Source organism: Camelus ferus, chromosome 23 (assembly GCF_009834535.1).
Source record: "Camelus ferus isolate YT-003-E chromosome 23, BCGSAC_Cfer_1.0, whole genome shotgun sequence".
Taxonomy (NCBI): Eukaryota; Metazoa; Chordata; class Mammalia; order Artiodactyla; family Camelidae; genus Camelus; species Camelus ferus.
The window spans coordinates 17,521,660-17,539,987 of record NC_045718.1 but is presented as its reverse complement, the minus strand read 5'-3'; the positions used below and the strand labels follow the sequence as shown (position 1 = coordinate 17,539,987).

The following is an 18,328-nucleotide window of genomic DNA, read 5'->3' as shown; positions in this document are numbered from 1 at the left end:
GACCAGAGTCAAGCCAGGCAGGCTGGTTCCACTACCAGCACTAATTTCCATCACTGGCCGTCATCTGGAACCCTTGTATGGTTATGCCAGCAAAGTCTGTCTGCAATTTACTCCTCAAGAAATGGACTTCTATTGAGCCTGGGGAAGTTAAAGCAACCGTAGGTTAGATTTGCATTGTGCTGAATCAGATGAAAAGTCTCAAGTTGCCCCAAAACAACAGGGAATGACATCATGCTCTGAATTTTATGATAGTCTTTGTTCTTTCCTAACTATCCTGTTTTCCATAATTATTCACTCTGTGATCTACTCCTTGGCCTTCCTCCTGCCCCCTTTGTCTACTGTTGCCACACTGGGTAGCTAGGCTGTCCATGAGCCCTGCCACATCTCTCAACCTTTGCTCACACTGCTCCCTCTGCTCTGAGCACCCTTCCTCCTGCTCAGGAGCAACTCCTCCTCAACTCTCATCTTCCTTGACTTAATCCACTCAACATCTCCTTTAGGAAGTACTCTCTGCTTCCTGTGGGGAGTCAGTGACCAGCCACCTTCTCTTGGACTCTCCTCCGCATGGCTCTCTCAGCTCACTATCACATGTTTTTGTGTTTAATACATAATATAGTGGACTCCACTCATCCACGTGGCCACGGCACCTAGCACAGTATGTCCCGCATCGTAGCTATTCACAAGACTTTGGTTTTCAGGTACCACTGCTGTCAAACAGAAAACGATGGTAAAGAACAGAATATAATGAATCTAATACTGAAAGTAATCATCTTAAAGCTTTATGCACTGGAGAAAGATTTGACCACCTAATTTCTTTTGTTTCCTGTCTGCCAGTATTAAATATGGTAACCTAGCAGGTCACCAATAAGCAGTGCTCTCCTTGTACTGTAATACGCAGAGTAAGGAAACCAAGAAACTACTGTGGAAGCACTTGTTGATCCTGGCTTCTTTCATTAGGAAGAATCAAAACACCAAAAATAAGCAGAAGAGATCACACATAAAAGGAGACTGCGGGTTTTGTCCCCAAACGCAGACCCATTATGGAGCAATGAGACTCACCCTGAAATTCCACAAAGGGTCCCTTTTGTGATCTCCTACCAGTTGGCAACATCCTCTGAGGTGGCAGGGCTCCCAGGCACAACACTGTCTGCTTACAAAACCTCCTCATGAGCTGCTTCAGTGAAATGTTTATTTTATCCAATACTTTCCCTGCATTTCTTTACACTAATGATGAATCAACAGAAAAAGAAAGTAAAGAAACAATCCTCTTTAAAATAGCATCCAAAGTAATAACATACCTAGGAATAAATCTAAGCAAAGAGGGAAAGAATTGTACATAGAAAAATATAAACCATTGATGAAGAAAATTAAAGAAGACTTTAAAACATGGAAAGGTATCCCATGCTCCTGGATTGGAAGAATCAATATTGTTAAAATGGTCACGCTGCCCAAGGCAATCGACAGATTTAATGCAATCCCTATCAAATTACCCAGGACATATTTCAGAGGACTAGAACAAATCATAATAAAATTTATAAGGAACCACAAAAGACCTAGAATTGCCAAAGCATTATTGAAGAAAAAGAAAGAGCCTGGAAGAACAACTCTCCTAGACTTCAGACAATACTATAGAGCTACAGTCATCAAGACAGCATGGTATTGGTACAAAAACAGACATATAGACCAATGGAACAGAATAGAGAGTCCAGAAATGAACCCACAAACTTTTGGTCAACCAATCTTCGACAAAGAAGGCAAGAATATACAATGGAATAAAGACAGTCTCTTCAGCAAATGGTGTTGGGAAAACTGGGCAGCAGCATGTAAAGCAATGAAGCTAGAACACACCCTTACACCATACCCAAAAATAAACTCAAAATACATCAAAGACTTAAACATAAGATAAGATACAATAAACCTCCTAGAAGAAAATATAGGCAAAATGTTATCTGACATACATCTCAAAAATGTTCTCCTAGAACAGGATACCCAAGCAATAGAAATAAAAACAAGAATAAACAAATGGACCTAATGAAACTTACAAGATTCTGCACAGCAAAGGAAATTGTAAGTAAAACAAACCGACAACCTACGGAATGGGAGAAAATTTTTGCAAATGAAACTGACAAAGGCTTGATCTCCAGAATATTTAAACATCTCATATAGCTTAATAAGAAACAAACAAACAACCCAATCCAAAAATGGGCAGAAGACCTAAACAAGCAATTCTCCAAGGAAGCAACACAAATGATCAATAGGCACATGAAGAAATGCTCAATATCACTAATTATCAGAGAAATGCAAATCAAAACTACACTGAGGTATCACCTCACACCAGTCAGACTGGCCATCATTTAAAAGCCCACAAATGACAAATGCTGGGGAGGCTGTGAAGAAAGGGGAACCCTCCTTCACTGCTGGTGGGAATGCAGTTTGGTGCAGCCACTGTGGAAAACAGTATGGAGATTCCTGAAAAGACTAGGAATAGACTTACTATATGACCCAGGAATCCCACTCCTGAGCATATATCCAGAAGGAACCTTACTTCAAAAAGACACTTGAACCCCAATGTTCACAGCAGCACTATTTACAATAGCCAAAACAAGGAAACAGACTAAATGTCCATCAACAATGACTGGATAAAGAAGATGTGGTATTTATACATTTGAATACTATTCAGCCATAAAAACCAACAGCATAACACCATTTGCAGCAACACGGATGTCATTCTAAGTGAAGTAAGCCAGAAAAAGAAAGAAAAATACCATATGAGATCGCTCATATGTGGAATCTAAAAAAAAAAAAAAAAGCAAAACATAAATACAAAACAGAAATGGACTCATAGACATAGAATACAAACTTGTGGTTGCCAAGGGGGTGGGGGATGGGAAGGGACAGACTGGGATTTCAAAATGTAGAATAGATAAGATTATACTGTACAGCACAGTGAAATACATACAAGATCTTATGGTAGCTCACAGAGAAAAAAAAATGTGACAATGAATATATATATATGTTCATGTATAACTGAAAAATTGTGCTCTACACTGGAATTTTATACAACATTCTAAAATGATTATAACTCAATAAAAAATATTTTAAAAAAAAGGTAACTTGGGCCTGGAAAGACATCTACATATAAAGACAGAAGGAAATATACCAAAGTTTTTAAAATGGGTGTTCTTTGTTGTGAATGTTTTCTACAATAAGCATGTCTTTTTTGGCATATACTTATTTTAAAGTATTTACTCAATTCTATGAAACACACACACACACACAAAAAACAACAAAATCTTAGTGAATGAGCCTCAGCTTTAGTCTCTCAGCTACATGGGAAAAACTCATGGATGTCATTTATAAGTCATTTTCAGGATCTCATTTTTCACTAGGTTTGGCTGTCAATTTTTGTTTTAGGTTGTTTTGGTAAGCCCCATACAAAGCAAATAGTTCATTTCCTTGTCCCACCCTGGGCACGACTGGGCTGACGACTTCCACAAAGCACATACTAGGGTACACTCGGCCCAGGCTCCCCAATCTCAGCTGACTAGGGCACAAACACCCTACACATAAGTTGTCACCCCACCCAGGGCCACAGGGCAAACCTTCCCCATAGGCACAGCACCAGCCTGGCAACATCTGCAGCACTGGGTACTCAGGAGCAAGCAGTCCCCACCATCACCAGGTCCACGTTCCTGTCCTGAGCTGGCTCAGTCCTGAAAACACCCTACAAGCTTTTGCTAAGGACCCAGCTTGGCCCTGGGTAAACTCCTGCGGTGATCACCACCCCACAACACTCAGCACCCACCTCCAAGCAAACCTTCTCCTCGAGCACTATGTGATCCCCTCCCCCGTGGGTACCAACAGGAAGACTCAGGGAGACTCTGGCCATGCCTTCCACCCTAACTCTTTAGGACACGGCTTGGTGCCTCGACCCCGAGCTGACAAGCAATGGTCCCTCCACCCTCCGTCCTCCACGACACGCTCCATTTCACCACCTGGGCAAATACCCTCTCCAGGCTCCTACCAGAGATCATGTGTATTGGTAGCACTAGGGCTATCAAAATAATCCCCACGAATCGCCAAGGAAAAGGGGGACTCTTGGGGCAGGATGGAGGCTCCTTGCGAGGGGCATAAGATGCTCTCATTTTCCAGGAGATCAAGGGGAAACCTGACACCAGCCAGAAGAGACCTTTTTCTGTTCGGTTACCAGGCGCAATAATCCCCGGATTCTGTGTCAAGTTTGGTCATGCAGGTGGGCGTGGCCTGGGCTACTCCAAGGATGAATGTGAGGGTCTGGCGGGGCCAATGGGCGGGCTGTGAGGCGGGGTCTTGTCGTAGGGTGGGCTCTCTGGCCTGGAGAGGCGGAGGACATCCGTGGTTGGGACCTAAGCCTCCCTGTGCGAGAGCAGCCTGAGACACCCTCGTGTAGCCGTCTCTGGCTCCTCCCTCTGCAGACCTATGGGAGCATTGAAACCTCTTTTGCGAAATGGCTGGTTCACTGCCGCTTTGTAAACAGACTGTTACCACCTTATGCAGGAAGAGTAGAAAGAAATCCAGGGCTGGCGCGGTCATCTTGTCCCATTTCTGGAATGCTGGAGTAAAGAATAGAGCGCTTCGAGCTGAAAAAAGAAACCTAGGGCCTCGGCAGCGGGTCACCGTGGGGCAGACACTCCTCAGGACTCCACTTTGGTCCTGGGCCCCTCCAGACTGTCTGGATACTTAGGCCTTTGCTCCATATTTGGCATTAGTCACGCATAATTTCGGAAAATAGTTGAAATTTCCATGATTGAGAGCCTGTTCCTGAAGTCTCTCATGGCCTGATAGATTTCAAGATCAGGTCAGATTTGGCCGTTGCTCTCCCAGCTCTAATGCCAGTTAGTCTCCACTGTACTCCTAGGATAGCACCCCTGGGAAGGTGAACTATTAAACAACACAGTCATTAGCATATTGATTCTCAACTCTATGGGCCCTTTGCCCTTGAACAACTGAATGTTTTATTGAAGATGAAATATACATACATGAAAAAGGTAAGGACTGGGTGCATTAGGTGCCAAATTCATAGAGACAATAAATGTCATTAGAGTTGTGATGGGAAAGAATTGGTTAGGAGAAGTAGATAAGGGGAAGAGCTTTTCTGTTGAAACAATCTCACAAACAACGCTGGAAAATTAGCAGTAAGCAAGATTTATTTGTAGAACTGTAAGCAAATCTGCTTGACTATTAAAAGAGAAATAACAGGACAGGTATTAAAGATCAGATAAAAGAAGTTGACATTTTCTTCCTGTTAGTTGCCAAAGAATAAAAAGGCCAATCAATGTGAGTAAACATACTGGGGGGGGGGTGGCACCCTAAAATTTATTATTTGACATGACCTTTCTTTATGTCAAAATTTAAAAATGGACATGACTTTTAAACCATTAGTTCCATTCAGGATTTATCCCAAAGAAATCATCAGAGTTGTGAGCAAAAATGTAGAGTTTTGGAAAAAAAATTATATCCTATGTGTCTAGTGAAAGTATTAAGGATTTTATGGTAGGTGGTTTATGGAATGGAACTGTGTGCAACAAGCAGTGTAAAAGTTATCAATGTGGGAAAATATGGTACATCCCTAAGCGGAAAAAGCAGACTCCAAATCACTCTATACCTTTAGTCTTTTTTTAATTAAAACAAAAATGATATACTGATACACATAAAAAGAGATTAGTTGGACATATACCCAAATTAATCAATAGTTGACAGGATTATAGATATTTCATATTCTTTGTGTTTTTCAGATTTCCATTTAATGCTGTTACAGTTGGAATCAGGTAAAATAAAATTACATCCAACCTATATTTCAACTGCTATTTTGCTCATAGAATGGTGGGGATAGAATCTGTATCACACAGAGTTAACATATGAGAGGATGGTGAGGAAATGGCTATTCTCCCTATAAACCTCAAATGCTTCAGCTAGAATTACATAATTATATGTATATTTAAATAATTTTATATCTGAGATGTGTTATAAATATTTAGTATATCTCAGATATAAAATTTAGTACATCTAGAGAACTCAGGTCCAGCTGCTCACTGCTCAAAAATCAGTACTTAGAAAGACAAATGTTGGTAGGAAGAAAAGTTACTTTTAATCAGAATGCCAGCAGTCTGGGGATATGGTGGGCTATTGTCTGCAAAAACTAACTTTGAAGATTCTGCTCAGCTGTGAAAGTTTTAGAGGGAAAAGGGGAAGTAATCTCAGTTAATCATTGAGATAGGGGATGGGAGTTGTTGCCATCCCAGTCTGTGTGCATACTTGTTGTGCAGGCATGTCAACTTCTTGTGATTTTTTAGACGCTGCCTTGTTCCTACAGTTTGCGAGATTACTAAAAGGGAAACTGTCTTCTGTTATCTGTTGATTACTTATTCCTCTTTTCTACTTCTTTGATCTCGGAGAGAACCAACATATTAGGCAAGGTACTGTGTGATCAAGAGATTTGAAAAGTGTGCTAGGGGGAGAGATGAGTATGGGGGTGGCTGGCTTAAGGTTAGAGACAAGACAAAAGGGAACTCCTGAAGAGAGCTCTTTCCTGTAAGGAGCCCTTTCCTGCCAAAAGCTGCTTACAAATCCCCACTTATCAGAATATCATTCCATTTCTATAGGACTATGGGCAAAGGTCCATCTTCTGTAACTTCTTCATGCTGACATATGGCACTATATTCTTTGGGTAGAAAATGTTAACGTGGATTTGTAGCGTCTCTTTACTGACAGATGTAGTTGTCTGTTTACTTAAATGGGCGGAACAAGCTACAATTATTTTGATGCCCATATAGATCATTGTGAGCAACAGTGTTAATCCCATTCTCTTAAGGCCAGTTCTTGGAATTGTGCTAGCCATGGATTCAGTGCTGCTCAAGATGGAGCAGTTTTTGTGATGGCTGCAGTCTGGTCATCATGCAGTTAGACTTTTTCCCTCTGGTGGCATGTGTAGTGTTTGTGAAGCAGCGCATGAAAGGTCATCAAACAGATTCTGTGACTCTACTGTCCTAATCACCAGCTACTTGAGCCTACTCTTTTGTGACTCAGAGAGGCCTAGGGGACTTCAGCTTTCCTACAAACAAGATACAGGGTTTGGGGAGCCCCACAGGATCCTGCTCAGCTCCAGTATAAACCATGAAATTTCCTCTTCCTCCCAGACCAACATAATTTTTTTGAATTCTTGGAAGAGCATATAAAATACAAAGTATGGATGTAATATGTAAAATAAACACCCTAGGTAAAAAAGATCATACTGTATAGCACAGGGAAATATATGCAAGATCTTGTGGTAGCTCACAGCGAAAAAAAAATGTGACAATGAATATATGTATGTTCTTGTATAACTGAAAAATTGTGCTCTACACTGAAATTTGACATAACATTGTAAAATGACTATAACTCAATTTAAAAAGTTTAAAAAAATAAATAAACACCTTAGTCTTTTGAATTATAAAATCTATTATTTTCCATGAAAGGAAATGTGGTGAGGAGGAATTATCATTTCTGTTAATTCTTACAGTTGTGAAGAAGTGATATAACAGAAATGTTCTGCGTCTCAAAGTTGACATTTATTTATGAAAACAAAGAATCTACTTCTTGTTCTCTGCAACTATATAAATAATGTTATATATCAATTATATCATAATAAAGCTGAAAAAAATTTTCCCATCTATTTTTAGGCTTGAAAGTTAATTTTTTTTCCTCATAAGAGAATTTAAAAGCAAGGAAAGAAATATAGCTAGTTTTTGGTTTCCTGGTAACAGATGTATTTTAGATTCAAGGATTGGGATTTTATAGGAGATCTCTTTCAGTCAGTGAAATTTCTGTACTGGGGGTTCATCAAATCATTTCAAATATAATTGAAAACATTCACATAGGTTTCTTTAACTTACTCTGATTTAACCCAACTGAGGCTCCATTTGAAAGGTTCTGAGCCTTGTTCCCTCTTTTTCTGGACAAACTCCACGGGGCAGGGATCGAGTTTTCTTGCTGTGTCTCCCATGCGAAGACAAGTCTAGACCTATACTAGGCCCATAGTAAATACTCATTAAATGTTGAATGACATAAATGGGTGTTGCCATCAAGCGCATTTTACATGTTTCTGCTGAATCTCCCCAAGTGTGGATGTACAAACGCTGGGAAAATTCTGAGAGATTTTGATTTTAATTATTTTAGCACTAGGAACAAAGTAGGATTTGTCTCTGAAAGAAACAAGCTACAACTGTCTGCACAGAAAACTTCTAAATCAGGCATGGCAAGCTGACCTGTGAGGGGGAGCTACTGTCTACCTATGAGCCTCGAGGTCATTTTAGTATCTGAGTTCAAAGGGAGAGAATTGACTGTGAACTTCCTAACATCCTGAGAGGAATAGAACTCAATAGTTAAGGCTTTGAGTGAAGTAGGGGCTTAAACATTAGTGGTTCCTCCAACTCCCCTAAAGATCTTGTCAACTGCCAAGAGACAATGAGGAGACAATGGAGAATATGCTTGTTTGTAGACCAGGTTTGGAGCTATGTGGTCGCTCTCCTGTAGCTTTAGGAATGGTCATAGGGTGGAGGTAGGTGTCTGGGATGTCACTGAACAGAAGCCAACTTTGTTAAATAAAACAGTGTTAGATGATATTTTGCTGCCTAAATTGCTATATTTACATTTTTGCTTTTAGAGGCAGGGGTAGCAGCAGGAAGGGGCCTGTGAATGTTCTCAGAAGAGGCTTTCCCTGTCATGGTGGTATCCAGGTTAGGTATTTGTGAAAACCTGAAAGAGAATGGCCAGAGGATAGTTAAGCCATCTTTTTGATGTTGGTCCTGGGAGCTCTGCCACCTTTACTTGCATCTCATAGGCACCTGCCAGACGGTTGACCTTCTTATTTAGCTATTATTTCAAGGGCATTACTGTGATATGCCACACCCAACACAGGGATTCTGAACCCAGCCAAGTATAGAAAGGAGGGCTTTTCTCAGAAGGCACAGGTATTCATTTTGTTTTCTCTTGGCTTTTGAAGGCTTTAAAAAGTAAGTATATTACAAACCTTATTCTGCAGATAGATTTGCAAAAATAAAATCTTTCATTCTTTCTCATTGTAATGGTAGAGACAGAAAAGTACATTTAAATATCATAGACTTAAACTAATTTACACCTCACACTTAAGTGTACAAAAAGACAAACAAGATAAAATTAGAATGTTAGCACTGAGAATGGCTTTGGAGATCAATTGGCCCAGCCCCTACTTTTTGGATGAAATATGTAAAGCCAGAGGTGAACAGAATTGCTCAATAATACAAGTTAAGTTGGGCAATATAGTATTTTACCCATAGTTAGTTGTAAAGAAAAAAATCTTTGCCTGCCATCTCAGTTCTTCAAGGTTCAAACCATTAGCTACTGTGGTTGCTCATGGACAGTGCATCCTGTGGGGAATTTAGGATGGAGAAAAACAGAAAGTATTCTGTACTTTGGATTTACAGGCCTCTGGACAGTTAAGAAACATATCTAAAGAAAACTATTAATGTCCGCAGATTCTTGCATTTTTCCTTTACATAGAAAAGCACTAAAATAATTAATTTGAAATACCTGTTCATTGTGATTAGCAGTAATCTTTTGAGGTTTGATTACAAGTTTTTTTTCCAGCAAAAAAATTTATGTGTAACCTGACTCTTCTTTTACCTCTTTAGAGCAGTTCCTCAGAGCTGAGAGGCTGTTTCCTGGGCTATAATTCTTGATAAGTTCCCCAAATAAAACTTAACTCACAACTTTCACCTTGTGACTTTTTCTTTCAGTGGACAGTACATAAATTATTACATAGTGTACTACTGCATAATTGGTATATATAGAGTTAGTGTGTACATAATTTATACATACGAATTTCCCATAGCTAACTGATGTTTTAAAAATCTCACAGATTTCTTGCAGTTAAAAAGTCACAAGCATCAGATATTTTTAATCACAATGCTCATTGACATAATACATTCTGGGGGGAAAATAATTCAGAATTTTTTCTTGTGTTGGGAAATTTTGATTCTAAGAATGGTCAATTCTCAAAGAATTAATTTCTAGTTATCCTTTATTTATTTATTTATTTTAACTTTTTTTTTTGAGTTATAGTCATTTCACAATGTTGTGTCAAATTCCAGTGTAGAGCACAATTTTTCAGTTATACATGAAGATATATATACTCATTGTCACATCTTTTTTCGCTGTGAGCTGCCGTAAGATCTTGTATATATTTCCCTGTGCTATACAGTATAATCTTATTCATCTATTCTACATTTTGAAGTCCCAGTCTAGTTATCCTTCAATATTTACTTCTTTAGAAACCCAGCAAATAATAGAGATTGTTAAAGTTTCGACTAAGCAAAACCATTGAACAACTTTTCATATATTTGTGGGCTATTTGTCTTTCTTTTTTTGATGACTTAGGTATGTGTCCTTTGCCTGTATTTTGCAAGGGATTGGAAAGGTTGTCTTTGAATTTTTAAGTCTCAAGTAAGCCATTTACCCTTTGCCTGTGAATAGGTTGTATTTTTTTTTCTTTCATTTTTCAGTTGACTTAACTTATGCTGTTTTTTTGCCCTATCTTGTATGATTTTAAATTGAAATTTAAATTGATATCCAGTTCACTCTTGATATTTAAGGTAAATGTTGAAAAAATATACATTAAGCCCAGAATTATAAATCTATTGTCAAATATCCAGAAAGATTTGTGTTTTCTAGAGATCATTAGAGTGTCTGATAATATCATTCCAGATAAATTTTTGATCTACAGCCTTCAGAGATTATAGGGGCTCTTAATTAGAAAGTGTCTGTACATGCTTATTGTAGGGGAACCAAGTTTGTCACCTGAAAAGTGTCTTTTTGCCATGAAGATTAATTAGGCTGATTATTCTGAAGAAATAGAAGACTCAGGAAATTACCACCCTCTTAGCTGCTTAAAAAAATTTTAGGTAAAGTAACTGTTTCTGGAATAGAACTATCACCAGAGATATATACAAAGAATACAGGTTAAGTATGGTGGTGGAAACCACAAGGCCTAGAAATCAAAGTCCACTCTGTGTCCCATTGTCTCTGTATGGCCCAGCAAACATTTATCAAACATTTGTTTTTCTACTTCCATGTAAATTGCCTTCCTCCCCTTTAAAGTCCCAAACCACTACCCTCAACATCCTCTTTTGTCTTTGGCTGAACACAGTATTTAAGTTGAGGGCTTCAACCATTTTGGGAGTTACTCAGTTTTCCTAGGTTTCTTCCATGTATACATGTTATTAAACCTGTTTTGATTTTCTCCTGCTAATCTGTCTGATGTCAGTTTAATTCTTAGGCCAGTCAGAATTTCTAGAGGGAAAATTTTTCTCCTTGACATTACTAACTTGATAAATTCTTAATAGCCATAGTTAGTTTTCTGTATTCTGAACTGATATAACAGTAAGCTAGTTACTTTTATAATAAAAATGATTCTGTTATTTAAATTTTAGGTTTTTTATGCAGAACATAGGTCAAAGTGCTTTTGAAATAGACCTTAGAAAATATCCAAAGCTTGTTTTTTTCCAGATATTTCTCTTAAGTAGTCTTGACCCATCTCCTCTATAATTATTTAATGTCTTTTTAATAAATAGAAATGAATTTATTTTATTTTGAAAAAGTGAAAACTGATATAGCATATATTTTACTCCAAACTATCTAAAATGAGTGAATTCTACTTGATAAAAAAGGAGATATTTAAGAAAGAAAAACCTATGTGTGTAAAAAGAAACATAAAAAGAAAGATTAACAGAACATGAATTAAAATTTTAACAGTGGTTATCAATGGGTAGTAAAATTATAGACATTTGTTTTTCATATCTTCTCCCTGCATTTCACAAATTTGCCTTAATGAACCATTCCTATTATAAACATTTGAAAATAAAGAAAAATGACAAACTTGTAGACAGAAATCTTAGGCAACATTTTCTTCCTTTGAGTAATTGAGACTATTTATATATCCTAAGTGTAGTTTTCCCCTGACTAAATAATGGGTGCTTTCAGCACAAGAGAAGAGGGTGTAGGAATGACAGCAGTCCAACCAAGAGAAGGGTGCTTCTCTAGATACTGGAAGAGCTTCAGCATCTTCAAGTGCACATATTTGCATCTCTGTGAAGTTACTTCAAAGATTTTATGAGTTTCAGACCTTATTCTGTTGAAATGAATTGGCTCCTTTCCAAGTCAAGGTGTTTTCCAGCTTTATAATAACTTTGTCAAGGAAGGACTCTGAAATAACAGGATATTATTATTTAGATGACAGTATGGTTAGCAACTAAACCCCCAGAATTTATATGCTGATAATCGTGATGCTAGAATTTTACATAAATTACAGACTTAAAAGAAGCATTTACTGCCCTCTGCTGTGGCTGCTACGTTGGGCACAAGAAAGTATGGCATAAATTGATAAGAAAGAGATTAATAAGTAACTTGAGCTTTCCGCATTGCTTCATCAAAGGAAAAGTGTTCCTGGAGGTGAGCAACTAAATAAAAAAAACCTTGTTCTAGAAAACATACAGGCCACTTATAATACACAAAATGATTCCTCTTTTCTGCAGGGTGGTTTTGTCAGAGGAAAGTAAACAGGAGCTGGTAGTTTGGAGGTGAGTCAGCTTCAGATAGCATGTCCTCCTCTCCCAATTACCATCAAGACTGAAAGAAGGTATCATATAGTCCAAGATATCAGAATGCTCCCTTGGCCACGCTGAGGCCTCTCCTATTTTGTAAGGACAGGATCACTGTCCTTCCACCAATGGACAAACCCTGATGAGGCTCATGAGCTCACCTGACACCCCTACATCCCTCATCATTGTTCTCCTCCTACCTCACAAGACTTCCCAACAGCACGTGTTACCTGCATCAGCTTTGAACACTCTCATGTCCTTCAACATGGGGCTGTGTCTTTGGAGTCTGCTTCTTTACCTGTATTGCTCTCTCTGCCCCTGCATTTGGCCTGGGGACACAGGTTTTAAGCTTTGTACAGATTGCAGCTCATATCCTGTCTACCATATGTTGCCACAAATGATTAACCTTTCTCCTGTAAAGTATTGTGGCCCAAACTCCAATTTTAAAAGGGAAATTTGAGACCAATTCATTAAGGAATGTCTACCTTTTTTTTCAAAAGGTGGTTAACGTTCAATGTGCACAAATTGAGATGCACCTTGTTTCAAGTGCTTGGGATCCACAAGAAAAAGAAAACCCTACTATTCTCAAAGGTTCTTAGCATTATTCACAAAAATATAAAAGTGCTTTGAAAAAATAAAACAGTGCCTGTGCACAGCACTGTCAGTCATTCCAAATCATTGGAAACAACAGTAATACAAGAAAACACAACAACAACAATGACGTTTCCAGCTCCTGAAATATGTCCCAACTTCTTTGGTATCATATCAGTGATCCAACTAGTGCAATATTTGAATTTTACTTTCATTGGAGTCACTGAAAATGTTTTGAAGTCAGTGTATGTATTAGGTACCTGCTGTTTTCCTGATTTGTTTGCAGAGTTTGAGGATGAATACCACAAACTTCCTCGGGGTGTACATAGATGTGTCCTTCTTTCAACTGTATTTTATAGCTAATTGGCAGAGGGGAAAATAGAGAAAATATTTTAAATATATAACATTTTAGTTTTGAAAGAAATTAGTAGCTTTTATTTTGAACGTTAGGGTTTATTTGGTTCAAGTTTCTCAAATCTTTGCAAGATAGCTAAAAAGAAAAACATAAGCAAACCCCACATTTCAAGATTAAGGAAAAACTTGTATTCAAAAATAATAATAAAAATATTTCATACATTTGTCAGAAGGCCCTAAAGTGATCATAGACAGCATTCATCACAAGCAAAGCCTGTGTTAAGAGAAGTAGAAACTATTGTTTTCTCTATTTTACAGGGAAGGAAAATAAAGTTTAGACAGGATAGGTATCTTGCTGAGGAACACAGGTGTTCCTTACTGTAAAGCCCAGGGTCTTTACCTGGAGTGCGCCTCTGCCTCTTTGCGGGTTATTTAATGAGCACTTCATTTTCCGTGAATGAGATGATGAGTCACACCATACCAGTTCCTTTAGGTTTCAGGTATGGGCTGGCGTTAGGGATTTAAGATTGGAACACAGATTGTTCACTCACTCCACACTTACCAGTGCTTCCTCATTCCTCAGGTAGTCTTTACCTTCTCATGGAAGTTAGCTGATGGCCTCACTTGAGACAAAGAGGAGACTGTGAGTCAGAGCAGAAGTTTCACAGCACGAGGAAGGGCAACACTGAGACTCATGCATGAGGAAGAGTAGAGGGTTGTACGGCCACGCGATACGGGCCTCCAAGGAGAAGAGACTAAGTGGTTCCATGACTAATGGCCTGAAAGTGGTCTTGGATGATGAGTGGTCCACGGGCTGTGAGAGGATGCAACCTTAGTGAGTATATGGTCAGGAAACGGTTGTGCTGTTGGTTGATGGCGGTTAATGTGAACAGAGGGTAATGCAGGGAGCCTTTCCAGAGAGTGGCCTTAATAGCTTTGAACTCCCCGCATAATTCCAGTGAAGATTTAAGGATTTTATCTGACTGTGGACAAGGAGGCTTTCTGTATAGAAATGGGAATAGATTAGAAGCAGAAACAAGAGGCAAGGATTAATGGGCTCTGAAGGGAGGAGTCAGTATCATTCCTCAGTGATCAGTGTGTGAGTTATCTTGTTTAACATTTGTCACAAATGACTGATGTAGTGAATACACAGTAAAATATCAAATGTGCAGATAAGAACATTTTTTTAAAATAGTGAAATGTCAAGCCAGTGATGCTAAATCACAGAAGGAACTTGTGTGAGCATAAAAACTGTTACTAAATCTTAACACAGGCAGAGGCCCTTACAGGGATATTGTAATTCTCTTATAGGCTAATCACGCAAAATAGAGTGAAAAGGAGAGTTTGCATATTGTTCTCTAGAAAGATACTGGCTCATTGTACCAGAGTAGATAAAGACAAGTCTAATAAAATAGAGGGAGAAAAAAGAATTAGTGAAAGAAAAAAATGAAATATTTCAGCCTTGTACACTATACAGTTCTGGATACTGAATTTCTGTGATACAGAATCAGATTCAGAAATAGCAAAGAAAATTATCAACAGAATATGTGAAAGGGTTCAAGATTTTAGATCAGCTGGTTGGGACGAAAGCCTTAACTCTTTACAACTTTCTACTGGTATGATTTAAGTAAGTCCCTGAATTTCTCTGCATCTGAGAGTCTTCTCTGCTTTGGATAATACCATTATTGGGCCTACATACTTCACGGAGTTGCTTTGAGGACCAAAGAAGACCATAAATGGTAAAGCATTTTGTAAACAACACGTTAGCTGTTGCTTTTCTTATTATTAATCTTGACTACCATACAAGAGGATATCAAAAATCATTAAGTAAAAATTATTCTGAGTGCCCCTAGATGGCGCCTGCCCACAAGGAGCTCATTATCCTGGAGTGTAGTACAGACCAAGAAGACGAGAAAATTTTAACACAGTGTGAGAAAGGAAAATACAGGGAGAGGCCAGAAATGACTAGATTTCTTGCAAGAAATTCTGCTGTGATATTCTGCTTTTTAAAAAGTTTATATTGACATCCTCTGTGAAATATCAGAACTTCAATTTCTGTAAGACTTCTTTAGGATAATGCATTTTCTGAGAATGTTTGCTATAGAAAACTGTTCATTTAAAGTTATAAAGTGTTTCTTGTAGAGTTTATGAAGCTTATAGCATTGATCTCATTGATTATGACCTCACTGATTTTGTTATAATTAAATCAGCTGATACAAAAGCTGTGTATGTTCTCTTCCCAGTCAAAAATGTACCTTTAAGTCTTAATGCTTTTAAGTCTTCGCAGTTTAAAAAGTAAAGGTTTTTTTTTTTTTTTTTTTTTTTTTTTTAAGATGTACTGCTTTTTTTAAATGTCCATGCAAAACCTCAGTTCTTCCACACTGGAGCCCATGGTACATGTGCCAATGGCACACACTAGTCTACCTCCTAATGCCCTGAGAAGGGTCTGTGTATAGAGGATGGAGTCTGAAATATTTAAGCAAAACTAGGATACCAGCATTCTCATAAACACCCTTATAAAAATTCCTTCCATATTTTCTCTCTTGCAAAATGCAAATCCTAAAATTCAAAGCTTTTTAGAAACGTGTTCTTAGTATTATATATACATATTTATTTTTCTTTTAAAAAAATAATAGACCCCAAATGAAATCATTTGACTCAGACAAAGACTTAACTGCAATTTTGACCTTCTGCAGAAATGTAATCTCAACCAACCACTCTGAAATTTTCTGGTCAGCATCAATGAGGAAATCTTTCATGTAGGCCCTCTCCATCTCCAGAGGAAGAAAAGGCAATCAGCTTCATAAATCCTTGCTATCCACTGCCCCCCACCCCCCACAAAGAAGATGTCTTTTTTTAACAACGTTATTGTGGTATGATTTCTGTACAGTAAACTACGCATAATTCAGATGTACAATTCAATGCATTTTGATAGATGTATACACCAATGAAACCACCACCACAATCAAGATAGTTAACGTTTCCATCACTCCCCTAGAGGTGCAAATTTCAAATTCCTAATTTATCCCTCCCTACCCCTTTTACCCACTGGTAACCATAAGTTCGTTCTCTATGTCTATGAGTCTGTTTCTGTTTTGTAGATAAGTTTATTTGTGTCCGTTTTTTCAGATTCCACATATAAGTAATACCATATGGTATTTTTTTTTCTCTTTCTGGCTTACTTCACTTAGAATGATGATCTCTAGGTCCATCCATGTTGCTGCAAGTGACATTATTTTATTCTTTTTTATGGCTGAGTAGTGTTCCATTGTATAAATATACCAAAACTTCTTTATCCAGTCATCTGTCTGTGGACATTTGAGTTGTTTCCATGTCTTGGCTATTGTAAATAGTGCTGCTGTGAACACTGGGGTGCATGTGTCTTTTTGAATTATATTTTCCTCTGGATATATGCCCAGAAGTGGGATTGCAGGATCATATGGTAAGCTTATCATTAGTTTTTTGAAGAGCCTCCATACTGTCCTCCATAGCAGCTGCACCAATCTACACTCCCACCAACAGTGTAGAAGGGTTCCTTTTTCTCTACACCCTCTCCAGCATTTATCATTTGTGGACTTTTCTCCATTGTATATTCTTGCTTCCTTTGTCCTAGGTTAATTGAGCATAACTGTGTGGGTTTATTTCTGTACTTTCTATCTTGTTCCGTTGTGTCTGTGTTTGTGCAAGTACCATACTATTTTGATTACTGTAGCTTTGTATTATTGTCTGAAGTCAGGGAGTATGATTTTCCCAGCTCCATTCTCCTTTTGTAAGACTGTTTTGGCTATTTGGGGTCTTTTGTGTTATCATACAAATTTTAAGAGTTTTTGTTCTGGCTCTGTGAAAAATGTCATTGGTAATTTGGTAGGGATTGCACTGAATCGCTGTATTGCCTTGGGTAGTATGGCTATTTTAACAATATTGATTCTTCCAAATCCAAGAACATGGTATGTCTTTCCATCTGTTTATGTTGTCTTCAATTTCTTTCATCAATGTCCTATAGTTTTTAGAGTACAGGTCCTTTGCCTCCTTGTGTAGGTTTAGTCCTAGGTATTTTATTCTTTTTGGTGCAATGGTAAATGATATTGTTCCCTTAATTTCTTTTCCTGCTATTTCATTGTTAGCATATAGAAATACAACTGATTTCTATGTATTAATTTTGTATCCTGAGATTTTACCAAATTCATTGCTGAGCTTTAGTCCTTTTCTGGTTGCTTATTTAGGGTCTTCTATGTATAGTATCATGCCATCTGTGAATAGTGACAGTTTTATTTCTTATTTTCTGATTTGGATTCCCTTTATTACTTTTTCTTCTCTGATTGCTATGGCTAGGACTTTCAAAACTATGTTGAATAAAAGTGGTGAGAGTGGGCATCTTTGTCTTGTTCCTGATCTTAGAGGAAATGCTTTCAGCTTTTCACCATTAAGTATGTTTGTCATATAAGGCCTTTGTTATGTTGAGATCTGTTCCCCCTGTGCCCACTTTCTGGAGGGTTTTTATCATAAATGGATGTTGAATTTTATCAAAAGTATTTACATGCAATATACATTTGTTTTGTAGGTATTTTTTTCTTCTTTTGTTCTCTTTTCTTGTGGTTTGATGACTGTAAGGTTACATAGGTTTGTGGTTACAATGAGGTTTTGGCATAGAAGTTTATATATGTATATAATATGTTTTTATATATGTGTGTGTATATATATATATATATATATACACATATATATATATATAA

General features: G+C 37.8%; 1 protein-coding gene across 2 annotated transcripts in view; it reads right to left on the bottom strand.

The window, feature by feature from the left end:
• Nucleotides 1–10,187: 10,187 nt before the first annotated feature.
• CR1 (complement C3b/C4b receptor 1 (Knops blood group)) overlaps nucleotides 10,188–18,328 on the bottom strand; it is a 107,236-nt gene continuing 99,095 nt past the window's right edge. For both annotated transcript variants that reach the window (XM_032467077.1, XM_032467078.1), the window contains 2 exons: nucleotides 13,502–13,600; nucleotides 10,188–12,255 (listed from right to left, as the gene is read on the bottom strand). In XM_032467077.1, the coding sequence (XP_032322968.1) occupies nucleotides 12,243–12,255; nucleotides 13,502–13,600 (112 nt within the window). In that variant the 3' untranslated portion in view covers nucleotides 10,188–12,242. The remainder of the gene's footprint in view (nucleotides 12,256–13,501; nucleotides 13,601–18,328) is intronic.